The sequence below is a fragment of the Ciconia boyciana genome, chromosome 7, assembly GCF_034638445.1.
Source record: "Ciconia boyciana chromosome 7, ASM3463844v1, whole genome shotgun sequence".
Taxonomy (NCBI): Eukaryota; Metazoa; Chordata; class Aves; order Ciconiiformes; family Ciconiidae; genus Ciconia; species Ciconia boyciana.
In genome coordinates, this window is record NC_132940.1 from 13,454,220 (window position 1) to 13,471,275 (window position 17,056).

General features: G+C 39.7%; 1 protein-coding gene and 1 long non-coding RNA gene across 8 annotated transcripts in view; one reads left to right on the top strand and one right to left on the bottom strand.

Moving 5' to 3' along the window:
- Positions 1-193: 193 nt before the first annotated feature.
- On the bottom strand, positions 194-15,216 carry LOC140654894 (uncharacterized). The gene is made up of 3 exons (XR_012043563.1): positions 15,151-15,216; positions 1,336-1,445; positions 194-325 (listed from the first exon to the last, which is right to left on the bottom strand). It is a non-coding gene; the product is annotated as an uncharacterized lncRNA (long non-coding RNA).
- The window catches only part of ST6GALNAC3 (ST6 N-acetylgalactosaminide alpha-2,6-sialyltransferase 3), a 232,201-nt gene continuing 229,514 nt past the window's right edge, over positions 14,370-17,056 (top strand). For 4 of the 7 annotated variants that reach the window (XR_012043561.1, XM_072868755.1, XM_072868754.1 and 1 more), the window contains exon 1: positions 14,370-14,563. Coding sequence is in view for 2 of the 7 variants with exons in the window: in XM_072868751.1 (XP_072724852.1) it covers positions 14,546-14,563 (18 nt within the window). In the remaining 5 variants the exon portion in view is untranslated. The remainder of the gene's footprint in view (positions 14,564-17,056) is intronic. The other 3 variants (XM_072868749.1, XM_072868751.1, XM_072868753.1) reach the window with 2 other exon arrangements.

Sequence of the window (17,056 nt, forward strand, 5' to 3'; positions counted from 1 at the left end):
CTGCATAAACCTGAAATGAAGTTGGTTCATCTTGTATGTATGGGAAGACAGTTTCGTGCAGTTTGCCAGTCTACTGTCTCTGTGACTGAAGAGAGCTATTTACAGTAAATACAACTTTTGGATAGAAAATTGATATTTTTTTTTTAATTTTAATTTTTTTTTTACATAGATCAATGTAGAAAAATGTGCCTAACTTGGTACATGGTGCAGATGCTCTTTCTTGGATCTCTCCTTTCTGCAGTTCTGTGTTCTTTACATTAACCTCCAAGGTCTTTCCAGCACCTCTTTTGTGTCCGCAGGCCCGGAACAGGACTCTAATCCATACCTGTTGTTCTCAATTAAAAAACAAATTCTCAGTTTCTGATTTTGCATGTATGCAGGAACAGTTCCCTTCTGACATTTTTTGAAAACAGAGGAAAGTTTGCACCTTCACTGTAACCCTGCACCACTGTTCCCCCCCAAGCACTGTCAGCAGCAGAGTTCCATGTTTCACCGCTGAGGTTATCAAACAGCATGGTACAGCATGAACCATGCAAAGGTGTCTGCCAGAACAGAGGGGACAGTTCTTCTAGTCTCTGGGAGAGCTGGCAGCTATACATGGATCACCCCAGCCCAGGGCACGCCTGGATCCCAGAGCAGGCTACAACCACCTTGATGTTGTAGAGGAAGAGGATGAGTAGTGCAGTTCTTCAGTTTCACTGTTCATCTTTGCAGTTCTTGGTACAATGACAAGTAGGGATGGCTTGGATCAGCAGCATGTTTTCCCAGGTGTGATTTGTTTTTAAAAATACCCCTATCTTTCTTTAAAAATTAATGTTTCTATTTGTAACTAATTATTGGTAGTAGTATGTGCAAGAAACAGGAAGCAAGGATCCTGTTACGTCTGGGTATCAAGGATAATCCCAAAGAAGAATATTGCATGGAAACTAGAGTACACTGAGTCTAAAGCAGAATAATCTCTTAATGGGGGATTTGCTGCTGAAGACAAGTGGCTCTCCTGATGATAATATAATTAAGAGCTTTTTGTGGTAACCAACCCTGCCAACTATATACTTCGTAAAACTACTGGCCCTTACACAAAATATACTCCTGTGTCTGTGAATGTAGTTGCCACTGTTGCTTGAATTGCTTCATGGTGCTGTGCAGGTAACTAGTTTGCACCCCAATCAGTACTGCTTTTCAGACATGTCTTGAATAGTCAGTCATAAGTAACAGGCAACACTAAAAGTTTGGCATAGAAGATGGTTAAATAACTTTTTCATATGAGAGACTTCTGTTCTAGCAGTGCTAGCAGATTAATTTGTCATTTACCTCACTAAAAATGCACGTATTTACTGTGGGTGACGTGACCACCTGGTGGGGCTTATTTTTTCAATGTGTAGATAATTTGTCTGTGCTTTTGGAATCAAATGTTCCAATACTGACACTGCAGCCTGAAACAAGAACTGAAAGAGACAACATAAACCTGAGCTTTAAGAGATCCTTTTTGTGATTTCATTGCATGCAGTATAATCGGACACTAAATTTAGTGTCCTATATTCCTAAACTGTTTGAGAGCAGATCCTGACTTCTGTGAGTAGTCACATCACTTTATAGGATGTTTAGCAACTTCCTGAGCAGTTCTTGGTGTTTTCTTTCTCAGTGGAATTAATCACAATAGTGTTTACTTGCATTTCAGCCACAATTAGGAAACTTTCTGACTAATCTTGGAATAGGTGAATTTAGACTGTTCCTGTAAATAGATTCATGTTTTGTTTGAGAATATTTTCCAGTGATTCTCACACATTATTGAAAATTCTTGCATGGTTTTAGAAGCAAACTGCAAATGTGTGCTAAACACTTGAGCAAATGCCTCCTGGAAATAGAAAATAAATGACTATAGAAAAGACTTAAAGCTTTAAATTTCCATCTGTGTCATGGTGAGATCTGGGTGTTAACAACCTTGTCTCTTGGCCTTCTCTCTCTCAGGTTCTTCCTCTCAGACTTGCAGAGTCCTGATCTAATTTCGTTTTGCCTCTGGAAAGTTTCTTCACTATTTTTGTGAACTGTAGCATGCAAACAGTAAAGCAGAAATGTTGGCTTTTGGAGATTGTTGCTTGCTTTCCAGCTGAAATAATTTCCTCTGACAAGCCATCTCCCCTTGCAGTATCAAAATTACTATTTTCCAGCACTTCCTTATTTACCTGAGTACATTAATATGATACTACATGAGCAATCTGCAATGCTATTCTAGCCTGGCTGTGGTCAGTCGTCCTTGCTACCACTTTGAGCTGGTTTGGAGAGAGCGAAGTGTGGACAAAGGAGACCAGGAGTGGGGGGAAAGAATCCTGCATCTCTCTCTGCAGCTATTCTCAAGGAGAGACAGAATAGCATGATAAAACTCCAGAAGTTTTGTTCAAAGCAAAGCAGAGCTACTGTCTGAAATGTATTCAAAGCTAAATTCTCCTGCCCCTCCAGTGAATTTCTTTTGTGTAACAGTGTCTGTTTTGACTGTGCATAAGAAAAGCTTCAAGCAATGCAAATAATGGCCGCCTTCTGAAACCCAGATAGAAATAAACTGGGCACACTGTAGAAATGTAAATGTCACTAAAATCTCATGTGGCTTTAAGAAACTGCTTTGAAAATTCACAAATTTGCTCTCACTTACCTAGGCTTATATTTGGGAGGCTATGTTAAAGGAAGAGAATTTCACTTTAGAAAAATGGTTTCCATTTCTGTTTGTGAAAACAGAATTAAATTTGTCAGCTCTTTACCCAGCCCTGATGCCAGTCTATTTAAATATGCCAGTCAGTGGCCTCGTGCCTTTACCTTTTTAATACAGAGCTGCTGTCCCCTTGGAGGAATTGCTGATGCTCCGCTTTGTGGGATTTAACAATAGTAACCAGGGGAAGGAAGGAAATGCTCTCAAAGTTGCAATAGGGGTAATTTCCTGTCTGACCTCTGTTTCTCTGTATTTCCACCCCCCCTGCCCCACCCCGTATTATCCCAAGACCTTTTAGTCCTGACTGAAACCTTATTAATGTTACAGCCCTTAGACTACAGCAACAACAGCAACTGCCTGGTCACAGAAGGGAAGTGTGACTGCAAAGCCTGATGTCCTCCTTGATTTTTCCAAAAGAGCAACCAGTAAAGAGTTCCCATTATATTAGACTAAGACTTTTACAGGACTGCAGCAACGTGCAGTTCTCTTTATTCTTATCAGGAGAAGGTAGATAAATGTTAACTTGCAAAGCAAATTGTCCAAGAATACAAAGGATATGACAGAGCTGTGACTTAAAAAGCGGGTCCTTCCTGACGTTTCCGAACCAGTTGCCTCTCAGTTGTTCACGATCTCACCTAACAGTCAAGTTTATATCTTCCTTCTAAGGAAAACTCTCTAAGGATTGTGATTTATACCAAGAAGGACATAAATAAGGTCCTGGGGAAAGTCCAGTGGGTCTGCCCATTTCTCCTGTGGCATCCACTTCTGGAATGATACTTCATTAAGGGAATTAAAGGATAGGTTTAGTCCAATGTAATTAAATCTCCCCCTACCCACAACTCCAAAATTATGCACCTCTACTTTAGGAGCCTTTAACTGCAAAAGATAACTTTATTTCAGATTAATAAAACGGAGGAACTCTGTTTGCAGATAGGTGTTGCATTTAGTCTCACATAAAAAAATCTAGGCTATCCATGTACTCTGACACTTTCTTGTGTGAGGAGCCACCCTGCGTGCATGTGGACTCCAGAATTTAAATTGAACCAGTCCTTAAAATCGTTAATTTACCTTGTCCTGACAACTCCTTGCTTCCATGGCTGCTATACAAAATGTCTAAACGGGCATAAAGTCAATCTTAGCTCCTAGTATATATTTTTTTCAGAGTCCATGAAATCTGGTGCTGTAGTTTCTCCAAATGCTGTTGTAAATTTTATTAAAATGAAAAGCCAGACACAGTAAGTTTATCTCCAACTATAAAGCATTTTCTTTATCATGTACTGCAGCATTTTACAGAGACAACTGAGCTATGGGAAGACTTCTGTCACATCTTGATAAGGAAAATCCTAGAAGGCTTTGAAAATAATAAAAATGTTGTAAAACTGTATTATTGTGTGTATGGTAAATTACAGGCTATTTTTAACTTTGATACTTTCTGGTGGATTAACAGAAATACTGTAGTTTTATTGAGATTAACACTAATTCTGGTAATAAATCTCTGGGGGAAAATGAAATGATGAGCATTACCCACCTGAGGATGATTACAATTATTTTCTTTCCAAAATGGTTTCCTTTTAAAATATGTCTCTTTATACTTAGTTTATTCCCTTCTTGGTGTTCACATACAACATTACTTGCACCTTTGTTGCAAGAGAATCAGTATGTTATGTGATTTGCAAACACTAACAGCTATGCTATCAATAATAAGAACAGACATACAAAAATGATACGCTGATAATCATCTTGAAAATATAGGGGGAGGAAAGCTCTTGTCTTGCACATTAATGTTAAAAATCTTCATAACGAACACATTTCACTTAGACGTACTCAAATGTTTTTGACTCCAAGTTCTGATTTCTTTGCTACTGAGACGTAGGCTGTGACTATAGGGCAATATTAATAAATATATACTGAAACTGCTGAGAATGCTTTTACAGAGGCCTTTAAATTGTAGTGAGGGAGGAATTATAGTTATGAAGGTTTGTAAATGATTGTATGATTGAAGACATGGTAATTTTCTCCTGGAGATATACAACTTACTTCCAGTGAAAACTTTGGAAATTGAATTATCTTTGCAAAACCTGGTATTTTATATCAAAGGCCACTGAGTCAAAGTCCCTCACTGGCTTGAAGTGATGTATGGCAGGACTAAATTGCTCAAAAAATTGTCTCTTCAAAAATAGTCAGACCATCAAATCTTTGTGTTTTACCACTATAATGGATGTATGCATCTTCCACTTTCAGGCTGGGGAAACTGCTAACAGGGACCTAATGCCTTTTTGAAAACTCTAAAATAACTTTTAACAAAACATCAGGATCACCAGAAGTCATAAATCATCAAAATTAACCAGATCACCAGAGATCATTAATCATCAAAAAGTGGTGTGTTTTTCTAATTGTCCAGGGACCATTTGTACGGACTTTGTATGGAACATTAAATGGACTTACTCTGAGACTTCTCAGTTCTTAAGTTATTTGGACTCTTAAAATAATGTGGGGGTTTTAATTTTTTTTTTTAATCAAAGTTAGCATAATAATGACATACGTTCTTTCTGTAGCTTCTAATTGAGAAAGTATACGTTGGTAGAGACGACAAGTTATATCCTATTAAATGGCAGAGTTGGTAGATTCAGTAGTCAGTATTAACTAGATTGGGGTTTGTCACTGGACAGGATCTTGCCTTTCTCTGCTACCACGTATCAGGGAAAGGTTGTATCTTGTACTCTAGGTCTAGAAGTGACTGCTTTTGTGCGAGTTGTTGGTTTCTGAGGAGTGGTGTCTTGGATGGTCCTGGAAGTTAGAAAACTTTACTGGCAACTCCACTGAGTGACACTGTAATGGCAGGAGATGGAATCTGTGCCTCTGATTTCTGGGATACTAAAATAAAAATAGTATTAAATAACAAACCTAGGCATTCAAAAGTTTAAAATGCCAAGCTGACTACTTCTCCATAGTTTTAATAATATGGTTTTTGTTCTAATGCTCCTGACTTGTTTATGTGCACAGGTTGGCCAGATGCAGGTGGAGAGCAGCTATTTAATATTCTGTTTGCTCCTCCTTGCCCAAGTGTGGCCCTGTGCCGTATGTTACTTCATGACAGTGAAAGCATTTCCTGAAGACAGGATGTCTAATTTCCTAATGGACACTCTTATGCCATTCACTGTAATATGACATATCCACATTAAAAATTATTACTGTTTTATAGGAAAGAAAGTGAGTCACAGAAAAAATAGTTAGTGTCCATTTATGCTGCTGTCCAATATAGGGTGCCTAAGATTTCTTTTTTCAGAGTACTTAGCATTATGTATCAATTAATATGCTGAAAATATAACTCCTATTACCTTCAAATGCAGCTGCAAGGACACAGTGCATCGGTGAATAAGCCCTTATGGTTTCAAATTGGGAGCTCAGAAAATGAGGGAAAATAATACTAGTGCCTAGCTCTTAATTCAGAGAACATTGCAGAGGATTTCTGTTAGAGACAAGTACAGAATCCACCTCTTCACAGCTGCTTTCAATGATTTAAATCATCAGGCTACTTCTGCAGTTTTTCCTTAAAAGCATTTCTCATTCACTGTATAATTTTTAATTTTTTCCAGTAAGTGAAGCAGTGAGCCTGTAGGAAACAGCATATTCATGTAATGCTGATTCACTCTCATCTTTTGCAAGTTCCATCTTTTGAACTAGAAAAAGGAGGAAAAATGGAGGAAAAAAAAACCCCAAGCAAACAAAAAAACCCCACCAAACAAAAAAAAACCCCAAACTTCCTTTGGGAAAAGAATAGTGTCATCATGTCATTTAAAAGTTCTGAGATCTGTTTACCCAGGCTAAATTTAAGTTGCACAGACAAACTTAATTCCTGTATTTCTTTCTTCTTTTGTTCAACTCTACAACTTTAACTGCATGTTTTCAATAATATAATTTGTGTGTAATTCAATTTTAGTGTTTGGAGCCCTAAACCTTCTAAGTCAGGGTTTCTGATTATTCCAGTAAAGGCAATATCCAAACGTTCTCTAACTCATTAGGCACCTTAAATCCCCCTATAACTGCACCTTTTTATCTTCTAGTCCAGTATTACACAGCAGTGTAGAAAACTGTCAGAAGCAAGCTTGTTGTCAGTTATAAACTTGTAACATTGTTAATTAAAAGCATTGCATGGAAAAATATTTTGTTTGGTGTGTTAGCTATCAGATGTTTCAGAAGATATAAAACCCTTTTTCTTGATAATATATATTTATAGTTTGAGATGGACCCTTCAAAGCACAGCAGAGTTTTGCTACTGGCAATTTTCATGGGTGAAAGTAGCTTTAATAACAAGGTGGCTATTTTCTTCTCTTTAGATCCAGTGGAGCAAAGTCTGTTGATGTTAGGACACAGCAAGATGGCTGGCTAGTGTCTCTAAAGGCTTCAAGAAGAGTGTGGATTTAATAGGGGAGTAGACTATCAGTTTATTTGGATTCAAGGGAGTAAAGCTCATGATTCAAGATATGTAAGCAGCTTTTACTTACTCAGGCTGTAGCTAGGTAAGACTTTATGGCAAGAAGGGAATTTCATTGAGAGAATTTTAATAGAAGGAGTAGAGTTGGATTTCAGTATGATAGTTTGATTGGTTTCATAACTCAGGAATGAAGTACAGAATGAGGTTTAAAAACAGGAATGTGTGGGTTCTAGTGAGTTTTGGACTGTCTCTGTAAATCTCTCCATATGACACCTCTGCTAACATGAAAACGTTGCTTCGTTTTCTCATATATAAGTCATATTTTTTGCTGTATGTCTAAACATTGGGGCCATAACTGAATAAAATATATCTAAGCCAGAAAACATCTGTGAAACACTTTTTTGTTCCTAAAATTACTGTCATCATGTTACAGATCCATTTATAGCATACTAAAATAATGCTAATTCATAATGCTCAATGAAACAAGACCACAAGTTACACTTGGTGCTAGTTTATATCCTGTGTATGCTACTGGCTTGGTAGAGCCAGTGCAGGTGATAAATTGTTGCAGAATTGGACCCATTTCTGATAACATTTGTCTGTTTTTCTGTTGAAAGCCTGTAACTACAAAGAACTCTAAAACCTGAGACTAAGATTAGAAAAATCCTTTGACTGCTTTTGTCTTGCTGTTGTGCTGGTTTTAACTAGAAATAGAAAGTTCTGGACCATAGGCCAAATCTGTCTTCAGGATCTTATTTTTCTGGACCCCAGCCATGTGCAGCCTCTGTCCTGGACTCTGTCCTGGCTGTCATGCTGCTCCCTCTGTCTCTTAAGAAGATGTGGGGCAGAGAATCTGTTGTCCCTGGTGGCATGGCACATCCCTGATGGCATGGCATGTTCCTCTGGCTTTCTATTCCTGGCAGAGCAGAGCCTGTTGAGCAGCGGCTGCTGCTGTCCCCACTCAGAGCCCTGTTGCTGCCAGCCAGAGCAGGGGAAGACCTCCAAGAACCCTCAGAGGATGCTGACAGTGGTGGGGTCTACACAGTGCCTAAAAGGATAATGTATGGGACACTGGGTAAGCAAGATGAGTGCCAGGGGCTGTCTTTCCCCTATTTCCCTATGTTCCAGCCTGTGAAGTAGAGATGGGTTCCTGATCTTCACAACTTCCCCCCTCCCTGGAAAAAATAGGATTCTCAAGTTCCCATCTCATTCCCAGAATACAGATGGATTGATTTATTTACTTATTTTCTTATTTTCCCTGGAGGACAATTTTTTATTCAAGACCAAGATAGGGCTTTAGGAGTCAGAGTTTTGTGATGCTCTGATGTGTAGCAGGATGTTGTTGAGCAAGGTGGCTAAGATCTGACAGTGCTGGGGCTGAGCCCCTCTAGATACGTTACATGAGAGTGGTCAAAAAAACCCCCACCCCCCAAATTAATTCACTCCTGCATTAAACAAATCTATCTTTACTGCTGTGCTTTTAAGGTTTTCCTTTCAAGTGCAAAGAAACGTTAGATAAAGCCTCGGGAAGGGACAGGGACAGGTTTTTTTCAAAAGACAGGTAGTTTGGATAACAGAGATTAGCCCATAAAACCAGTAGCTGACTGGATCTTTGGAGGAAGCATAGCAGGGGACAGTCTCTGCTTCTGCAGTTCAGGAGAAGGTATTCTCCTAAGTTGAAATACTGGATTTAAATTTTCTGTTCCAATTTAGGGCCTTCAATACTGTGATTAAAGTCGTCGTTGGTTCCTTTTCCTAAGCTCCTTTTATGTGAACAGCTGTATTCTCCAACATAAAATCTCATTAGAGGGCAAATTGACATGGATGTATCTAAGTGTGAAATAACATTAATGTTTTTGTGATGTTAAAATCATATGTTATAAAAATAGTGGGAGTGTAAGGCATTGATAATAGGAGCAAAGAATGTAAAAAGTTAATACTGGAAGAACCAAATATGTCCTTGGCTGAAGAACTTGCAAGAAATGCCTATCAACCAACCATGTTCTCTAGTCAGCCACATTACCTTTAAATGACAGTGCATTTTCAAACACATCATTTAGCTTTTGAATGCCCTTCGGAATATTATTGGTGGGTTTTCTTCTCCTGGAGACGGCAGTAAATTATACGTTTTTTTTATCTTACTATTTTTATACAGGCAAAACAGCTGGTGGCATAAGCGGACACAGCACTCTTCAGAGTTGCTTAGTCTGTTTTAATTAGAGGAAAGCTGCCTGGGAAGATGGACAGTGTTCTTCTCTGAGCATGGTATTTTTGCTGCATTTTAAATTCCATTTAAATTCCATTTGTTCTGTTAAAACGAATTTACAAATAAGATATGACATACACTTTTCATTAATATAAAATAGAATAATCTGTAGTTCAGTGTAAAATGATTACTGTTTCATAAGTAACTTCAAAAGCAGAAACCTGAAGTTCTCAGATGAGTTTGGATTGAAAATAAAATGACAACATTCTGAAAAGATTACTGACTTGTAGGGTTTGTTTTGTTCTGCTTCCAGGAACTTCTACAGACCTTTGTGTTTTAATCTCTGAATATTCATGCATTTAAAAATACTGTGGGTTTTTAATTTTCTTTTAAATAGTAAATACTTATCGACAACATTGTGTGCTTTGTAGAAAAGCCATATACTACATATATAGGATAGACTATATCCTTGATATCATATAGATATAAAATAGCGTAGCATTTACCTTATTCAAAGATTTGTCTTGTGTTAGAGAATAAAGGGAAAATTTTTCTCCTAAAACTGTTAGGTTTGGCCAACACTTGATTTTTATTTTTTTTAATTTATTCTTTTTTTTTTTTTTTAAAGGATGTCTAGTTGAAAGAAAGTTGGGAGGCATGGATTTGAGGGTGGTTTTATGTGTGTATTAGAAAGGGGCTGGGGCAGGGGCAGAGGGGGAACTCAAGAACATGCAAGGTCTGAAAGTGCTGTGTGGCTATGCTAAATTGTTACCATGACACTGAATAATAGTGAGGTGATGAGCTGAATTTCTAATAGCATTAATGGTGGTAAGCAATCTTTGTCCTCTGCCAGTAAAACATGCAGAAGTAAGTATTCCACAACTAAACCTTTTTTTTTTAAAAAAAAAAAAAATGTGGCATGGTTGTCCTGCAGCTGAGTAAGGTACAGATGAGTTGTGCTGAGAAGGAAGCTGGGCTCTTTCACTAATGTGTATATGGCATGCTTGTTTTAAGCTGTAAGGATTTCTTGAAAAGTAAAGGTAGAATTCAGGCTGTATCAAGCCCCATGTGTTCTCCTCAGCTTCTGGACTCCAGACAGAGTGTAGCAGGAGTTCACCTCTGAAGTGAAGCACACTAGATTGATTTAGCCATTCTTCTTACCTGAAAAGTCAGGGTCATGAAAAGGTTTAAATTAAAATGACATGTAACATTTGGATAACCTGGTAAGATTTCCTGTTCAAATCATAGCCTGCTGTCTTTCATCTCATCTTCTACCTCTGTCACACCATTGGGCTGCTGAGTAGCTTATATTGCTTACCTCTAATGGTGAGTTATGTGAGGTAAGGAAAAATTGATACAGAAGGTTGGGAAGATGAGTTCTCTGGATAAGAGTAGAGCAGATCTGTTACTCCACCACTGACTCAGGCTGCACCTGAAGGGTGAGAAATGCCATCTTGTGTCATTCCTGCCTGATAAAACTTTGTAGTGGCAGCAAGTATAAAAATAGTTTCTTCCATTTTGGCACATTTTCACTAGATGAGGCGGTGTCTGATTTCAACTGTTAGTGAGAAGATGATAGTTTTCAGACTTTCTCTACACAGGCACTTTTAAAATACAGAGTATGGGACTAACAAATTAACTTAATGTTTAAGTCTGTTACCTCTTTGTGGGGTTTTGGCTTTGAAGTTCTTATTACAGGTGAAGGTACAGCTTCATCAGCTACAAGATGTCCATTCACTTAACAAACCAATCGAGCAATATTCATGGCACAGCCTAGCCCAGCATAACTAGCCATATTGGCAGTATAGAGAAACTCTTACTTGAATGCTGGTATTGTGTAGCTGTATTAATCTTTGCAAATTAAGGTTTAATCAGCCTTCTCCACAAAGGATTGATTTATTATGACAGAATTCGTTTTTTAAGACCTAGAATTGAAAAGGGTTGCTACCCAAACAACCATATTTTCCCCAGGGTTGCATCTCCATAGGAACATATTGGCAGGGTTTGAACTAGATGGCAAATATGCAAGGTCTTTGTCCTCAGAACTAGAAGTAGTGACTTTGTGTGGTCTGTCACAGTGATTCAGACTTGACAGGCAGTTTCATACTGCCTTTGACATCCCTACCAGGCAGCAACAACTGTGTTCATTTTGGATGTAAAGTTGCAGGCACGACTGAAATTTGAGTGAGCCATATTTGACCTAAAGCTGATTTCAAGAGCATTTTAAGTTCAAGTAAAACACTTCATGAGGCTCACGGAAAAGATGTGCTTTACAACGTTTGTTTGCTTTTATCATTTGGTGGATGCATTTCTTCATGTAGTTTCTCTGAGGTGAAATTAGCTCAGCCTAAGGTCGGGCTTTCTGCTGCTGTTTACGGTGATCTCAGCTAGAGTCATACCTTCAGTTCTTGTCCCCAGGAGCAAATAAACTGGAATTTCATATCCTTCCTTAAAGAAAAGTGCGTATTTGTCTGAAAAGCACGGGTTTAGGTTTTCTCCTCTCTAAAGTAAGTTCTGGAAGAGAAAATTCAAGCTTCAGCTGTATTTGCAGAGAACAAACACAGAGTTTCACATGGCTCGCTTGCAAGCACCAGCAGAGCATTGTCTAAAACAACAGCTGCTGCTGCTGCGGGGGTTCCTGTGGCTGGGAATGGCCAACAGGAGCTGTGGGACCCTCTGCACACTGTGAGCAACTCACGGGCACTTAGAGCGCTTTCAGGATTCCAGAAAATCTATTTGACTGTATTTCACTAAACTAAGAAAATTTAGAGTGGCTGTAGCTGCCTGTTGGACAATCTAAGAAATTACTTTTGTTATGCCCTTAAAAAGGGGTCATACAAGCATCTTGGCAGGCAGGTGAATATGAGGTGGTTGCGTTGTGGTGAGTCACAGAGGGAGGGAGGGAAGGATGGCTGTTGCTGGAGTGAAGTAATGATGAAGTATCTTTAAGAAAAATGTCCATTTAGAAGAAGTCTAAAAGTTAAAGGTCACTATATTTTGTCTGATATGGTGTTTAGAATCAAAGCATGTCAGAGAAATGCTTAAAACAAGACTCCTACCCACATCTCTGCCTTTCCTTAAGGAATATCATTCACTGGAAATCCCTCAATGCTTTGGACATATTGAAATGGTTGACCTTTTCAGGACAGTTTCTCTCCAAGTCTCATTCCTTTTGTTCTTTACACAGTTGGTAAGGCAGGGGGTGGGAAGGGGATGGAATATTTTTCATTTGCCTCAGATGGAAAATTTTCCCATGCCCACCACACAGATGGAAGGAATAGTTTCAGTCCCAGAAAAACTAGATGTTTGACTGCTGGAGAGAAAAATAGGCAATTATTTTTTTTAATCGGAAAAAAAATGAATAATTTGTGTATCCTATTCATGAAAAAACAGAGCTTTGTTACAGAACTCCTTATGAATAACTAGTCCTTAGAGAGGCATAAACTGCAATCCAGAATGATGTAACACTGCTTGGTGGTAGCTTCTAATAAAAAAAGACCATAGGTCCCTCCCTCACAAGCTCCTTCCACTGATTCGTTGTTTAGATATTTCCTTAGGTTAGACAACTCATAGTTAGAAACTTCAATAAGTTTTTTTCATTAGTCTCCCCAACAACACTACAATTTTTAGCTCAAGAGCTTTGGCTTGTGGCTGTAGTTGAGCAAAGAGGTGGATTTCCAGTGGTAAGAGGTGCTGAGGAGTTTGCAGGACCTGTGTAAAACTACGGCGCTCTGGAGGGGTGGTGCCAAGGCCAAACACAAATTGGCGTCTTCTTTGGAAGTGCACAGGAAGGCAGCCAAGGAGCGTGAGCTGGACAAAGCCTCCCCAGTCCCTTTCTGTTCTGCTCTTGGGGATGATTTGCCTCTGCATAGAAATGAGGACAGCGAATTCCTTTAGTTTCAACCTACTTACTGTCTTGAGGGATTGCACCTGGATAGGAGAGGCTTGCCAGCCAGGGAACGGTATTGGTTATTAAATGTGCAGCACAGCACTAACCCCTTCTGGAGTCCACATATTAAGGAGCCCCGTGGTAAGCAGTTTCATAACATTAACTGGAGTGTACTGGCTGCATGTAAACAGGTACCCTGAGTTGCTGCAGAGAGGATGAAGACATCCGCTACAAGAAATTTATTAAGGGAGAGGGAGAGCTTTGGTGTGTATTAAAGCAGCAGGAGTGAAGCAACGTAGCACACAAGGAATACAGGGAAGGTGCCAAGTACAGAAAATGCAAAGAGTTCCAAGATGTAGTAATGAGAAGTACTGGGGAAAGTGTAAAAGGAGGAGAAAGAGACTGCAGGAGAAGTGACAAATATGAAGGGAAACCTTTAGAATATATAGAGCATGATATGTAAGAGAAGAATTTGAATTTAATGAGATGATGTAAAGTGAAAAATTTCTTCAACAGCTGAATGTATTAATCTGCAGTTAATCCCACTGTAGTGTAGGAAAGCCCAAAGAAAGTTCAGAGAGCCTTTATCAGACTTGCACAAATAGAAAAGCCAAAACCAGTCCACACTTTCCATTCCCTGTGATGTATGCCAGCCCTTAACACAAAAAGGCAGGCGCAGCACAACGCAAGCACCTCTGGTGGGATATTTGTGTTGGCTGCTGCTAATGATTAGCTCTCATTGGGAAGCAGTTGCAGCCTTCAGACAAAGGGAAGCCTGCTGTACAATGAAAAGGGCTGAACATAAAACGATACTTCACACTAACAAGCAGCGTAAGGATTTTTAGAGCCCAAATAATGAGAGAGTTTGGACTTTTCTGACCAATTGGCAGCAACCGTCTCCTGAGAACATTTAGAGAGTTGCACAGGGATTAATTATAAGCACGCAGCTTGCTTTCCAACCATTGCAAAACATCTGCAAGGTATAGGTTGCCATTTGTACGTATAGTATTGCGTGAGAGCGTCCTGGAGCTTACAAAAATACATCCTGGAGCCATGAATCAAACTCGGTCATGTGACAGAGGGGAGGTACCAGGCTGGCTCCCAGCCAGTGGTAGGAGCTGATGGGTGGAACAAACGGGGCATAAAAAGACTAATATGACTAACGGATCCTGGATGCGTGGTACCCTTATTTGGATCTACAGGAATGTAGGCTCTAGCAGTTCTGCAGCTCTACCAGCCTTTTGCCTGACACTGGAACTGCTGCTCACAAAGTAGAATCGTGCTGCTCTGTGGTAGGAAGGATAGAGAAAGAACATGGCCTGCATTTTGAAGGTAAATCTCTATCTGTTGCTTGAATGCATTGTTAGAGAGCCCCTTGCTGCTCAGAGGCATGGATTCGGTACGGTGCTATTGCACCTTCGTTGTCTTTTTGAATACTGGCTTTCTTTGGCAAATGAATATGGAGAGATTCTGCAACGTACAGCTGTGCTCTGCTTCCCTCTGCCATTCTTCTCCTCTTTCCCTGCATTGTCAGAACTGCAAGCTATCGGCTAGCGCGAAGGGAACTGTGTACCGAATAATAGGAGGGGGGTGAGGGGCTCTGGTTTGTCTCAGCTGACTTGGAGCTGAATTCCTTCAGGAGCAATAGTATTCGGGCAACAGACTTCCAGTACAAAGGACAAAACGGGGGAAGTTATTTTCTTTTTCTGACCGTGCAGCGTTTACTGCTTTTAAAGCAAAGGTTGCAGATGTACACAGCTGTCCCAGTTGCTCCTTAAGTACACACTCCTCTGCTGAATTTACCCAAGATCCACGTTCCACACAATTATACTTAATATTTAATTACATTTGCTAATTAAGCGACCTATTTGATAGAGGGTTTTTCCCCTTCATGCCAGCAAATACAAGTGTAAGCTTACCGTGTGATCGTATGCTTTCTCCAGCTTGCTTTCCTCACCGGGATAAAAGTATTTGCAAGCAGCGTGTCATGGAGATGGAGGGAGCATCACTAGCACTAAGTATTGAATGAAAGGGGAGGAGGCGGAAGTGCAGTCAGTTGAGAACAAACAGTGTTTGTTTCCCTTACAGGGTTGTCACATGCAGGGACTCACTCTCCTGTGCCTGGCTTGAAAGGGGCTTGTTTCAGATTCATTTGCTCTCTGCCTTGCTCCTTTCTGTGTATATTTTGAATACCCTTGCACTCTGTTCCTTTTAGTAAATAAAACTGCTCTGTGAACGCTTTGTTAGTTTCAGTCTGATCTTCTAACAAAGGGTTGATTATCCCAGACTTTGGGATGGCCTCTCATAGCAGTTGCCTTCAGCATATCAGCAAAATGGATGAATTGCAAAGCTTCAGAACAGTCCCCAAGTAATAAATGTTCCTGTGTCTCCTTGAATCCCATTCGTACCACTTTTTTTTGGTGTTCAACTTTAGAAACAACTTCTTATTTTGCTGCACTGTTTTCCCCTTTCATTCATTCCCTACTAGTGGGTCTGTGGTACGTGGACGTTTTTTGAGTTTTCTTTCATGAGCATGTGGGTTGTGGCAGCTTATATTAATAAATATGGCAAAGTCTGCCCCAAGTGCAGAAACTTTGCTGAACTAGCAGGTTCTGCTTGGAGATAGATGGTAACAAACTCCTTTAAGCAGACAGCGCTGACGCAATTGAGAGTTAAGTTGTGACTTGGGATGAGGAGATAGGAGCTCCATGAATGGAGCCTGGCTTCACAAAGATAAGCATGTGCACTCCTTTTCAAAAACACTCCCTGAATGACTTAGCTTGGATTTGCAAGTGATCTAGACCTCTTTACTTTTGTTGGACTATGCGGAGAGATCACATGCAAAATCTTCCCTCTGGCCCTAACAGTTAAATAAGAATATCCTTTTATGAGAAAACCCCAGTGTCTTTTTCCCCCTTCCAATCATTTCCTCTGCACAGTCTGGTGACACAGCTTGCCACAAGCATGACTTCTGCAGGGCCTTCCTTTTAGAGTTTGAATTGTAACACAATAAACACCTTCCCTTTGCCCAGGCCTAGAGCTCCATTTGGTTGTAATTCTGATGATTAAATCAATAGATAAATTGGTATTCCTTGACAGACAGCCCTCTGACAGCTTAATTCTTAATCTTGTTAATACGGGCAGGTGCAAGGATAAAAAGTGAAAGAGATATGTGAAGATTAGCTTTGCCATAAGGCAGGCTGGACTTTCTCAGACAGACATCCCTAGTAGTAATTTCAATGTCTGGATCAAGATACTTAATGGTGTATAAGTTTTTAATGCAATGCCTACAGGTACTCCTCAAGCTTTTACCATAACAAGGAAATTCAGAATAATATGTATATTTTGATGTGACACCAGGCTAATTCCTTCCTGAAAATACAAACCTGTTAGCTACACCCTCCTCCTTTCTCTCAGGTTTGTCCTGACTTTCTCATTTATTCAGTCAGTAGCCTGTGTGGAAACATTTTTTTTTTTTAAAAGCAACAAACAAAACCAAACAATCTGTCCCATAGGTATAGATTTTAACTAGGTGGCAGCACAGTGGATGGGAAGCCAAAACAACCGTGTGTCCTTACCACTTCAGCCCTGAGTGCCTCCGTGGCACTGCCTTGTGGCTTGCCCTGCCTCCGTTCCTAGATTTTTAAATTCCACCTGCCCCCCCCCCCCGGATATTGAAACTTGTTGAATGTTGGAGTTCTGTATGTGTGAGAGTTTAATATAAGTGAGATTGGATAGAGATGTCTGTAAAGTGCAAAGAACAGAGGTGGCTATTCATAATTAACTGGAGAGTTACTTACAGTGGTTAAGAGCATATTGGAAAAA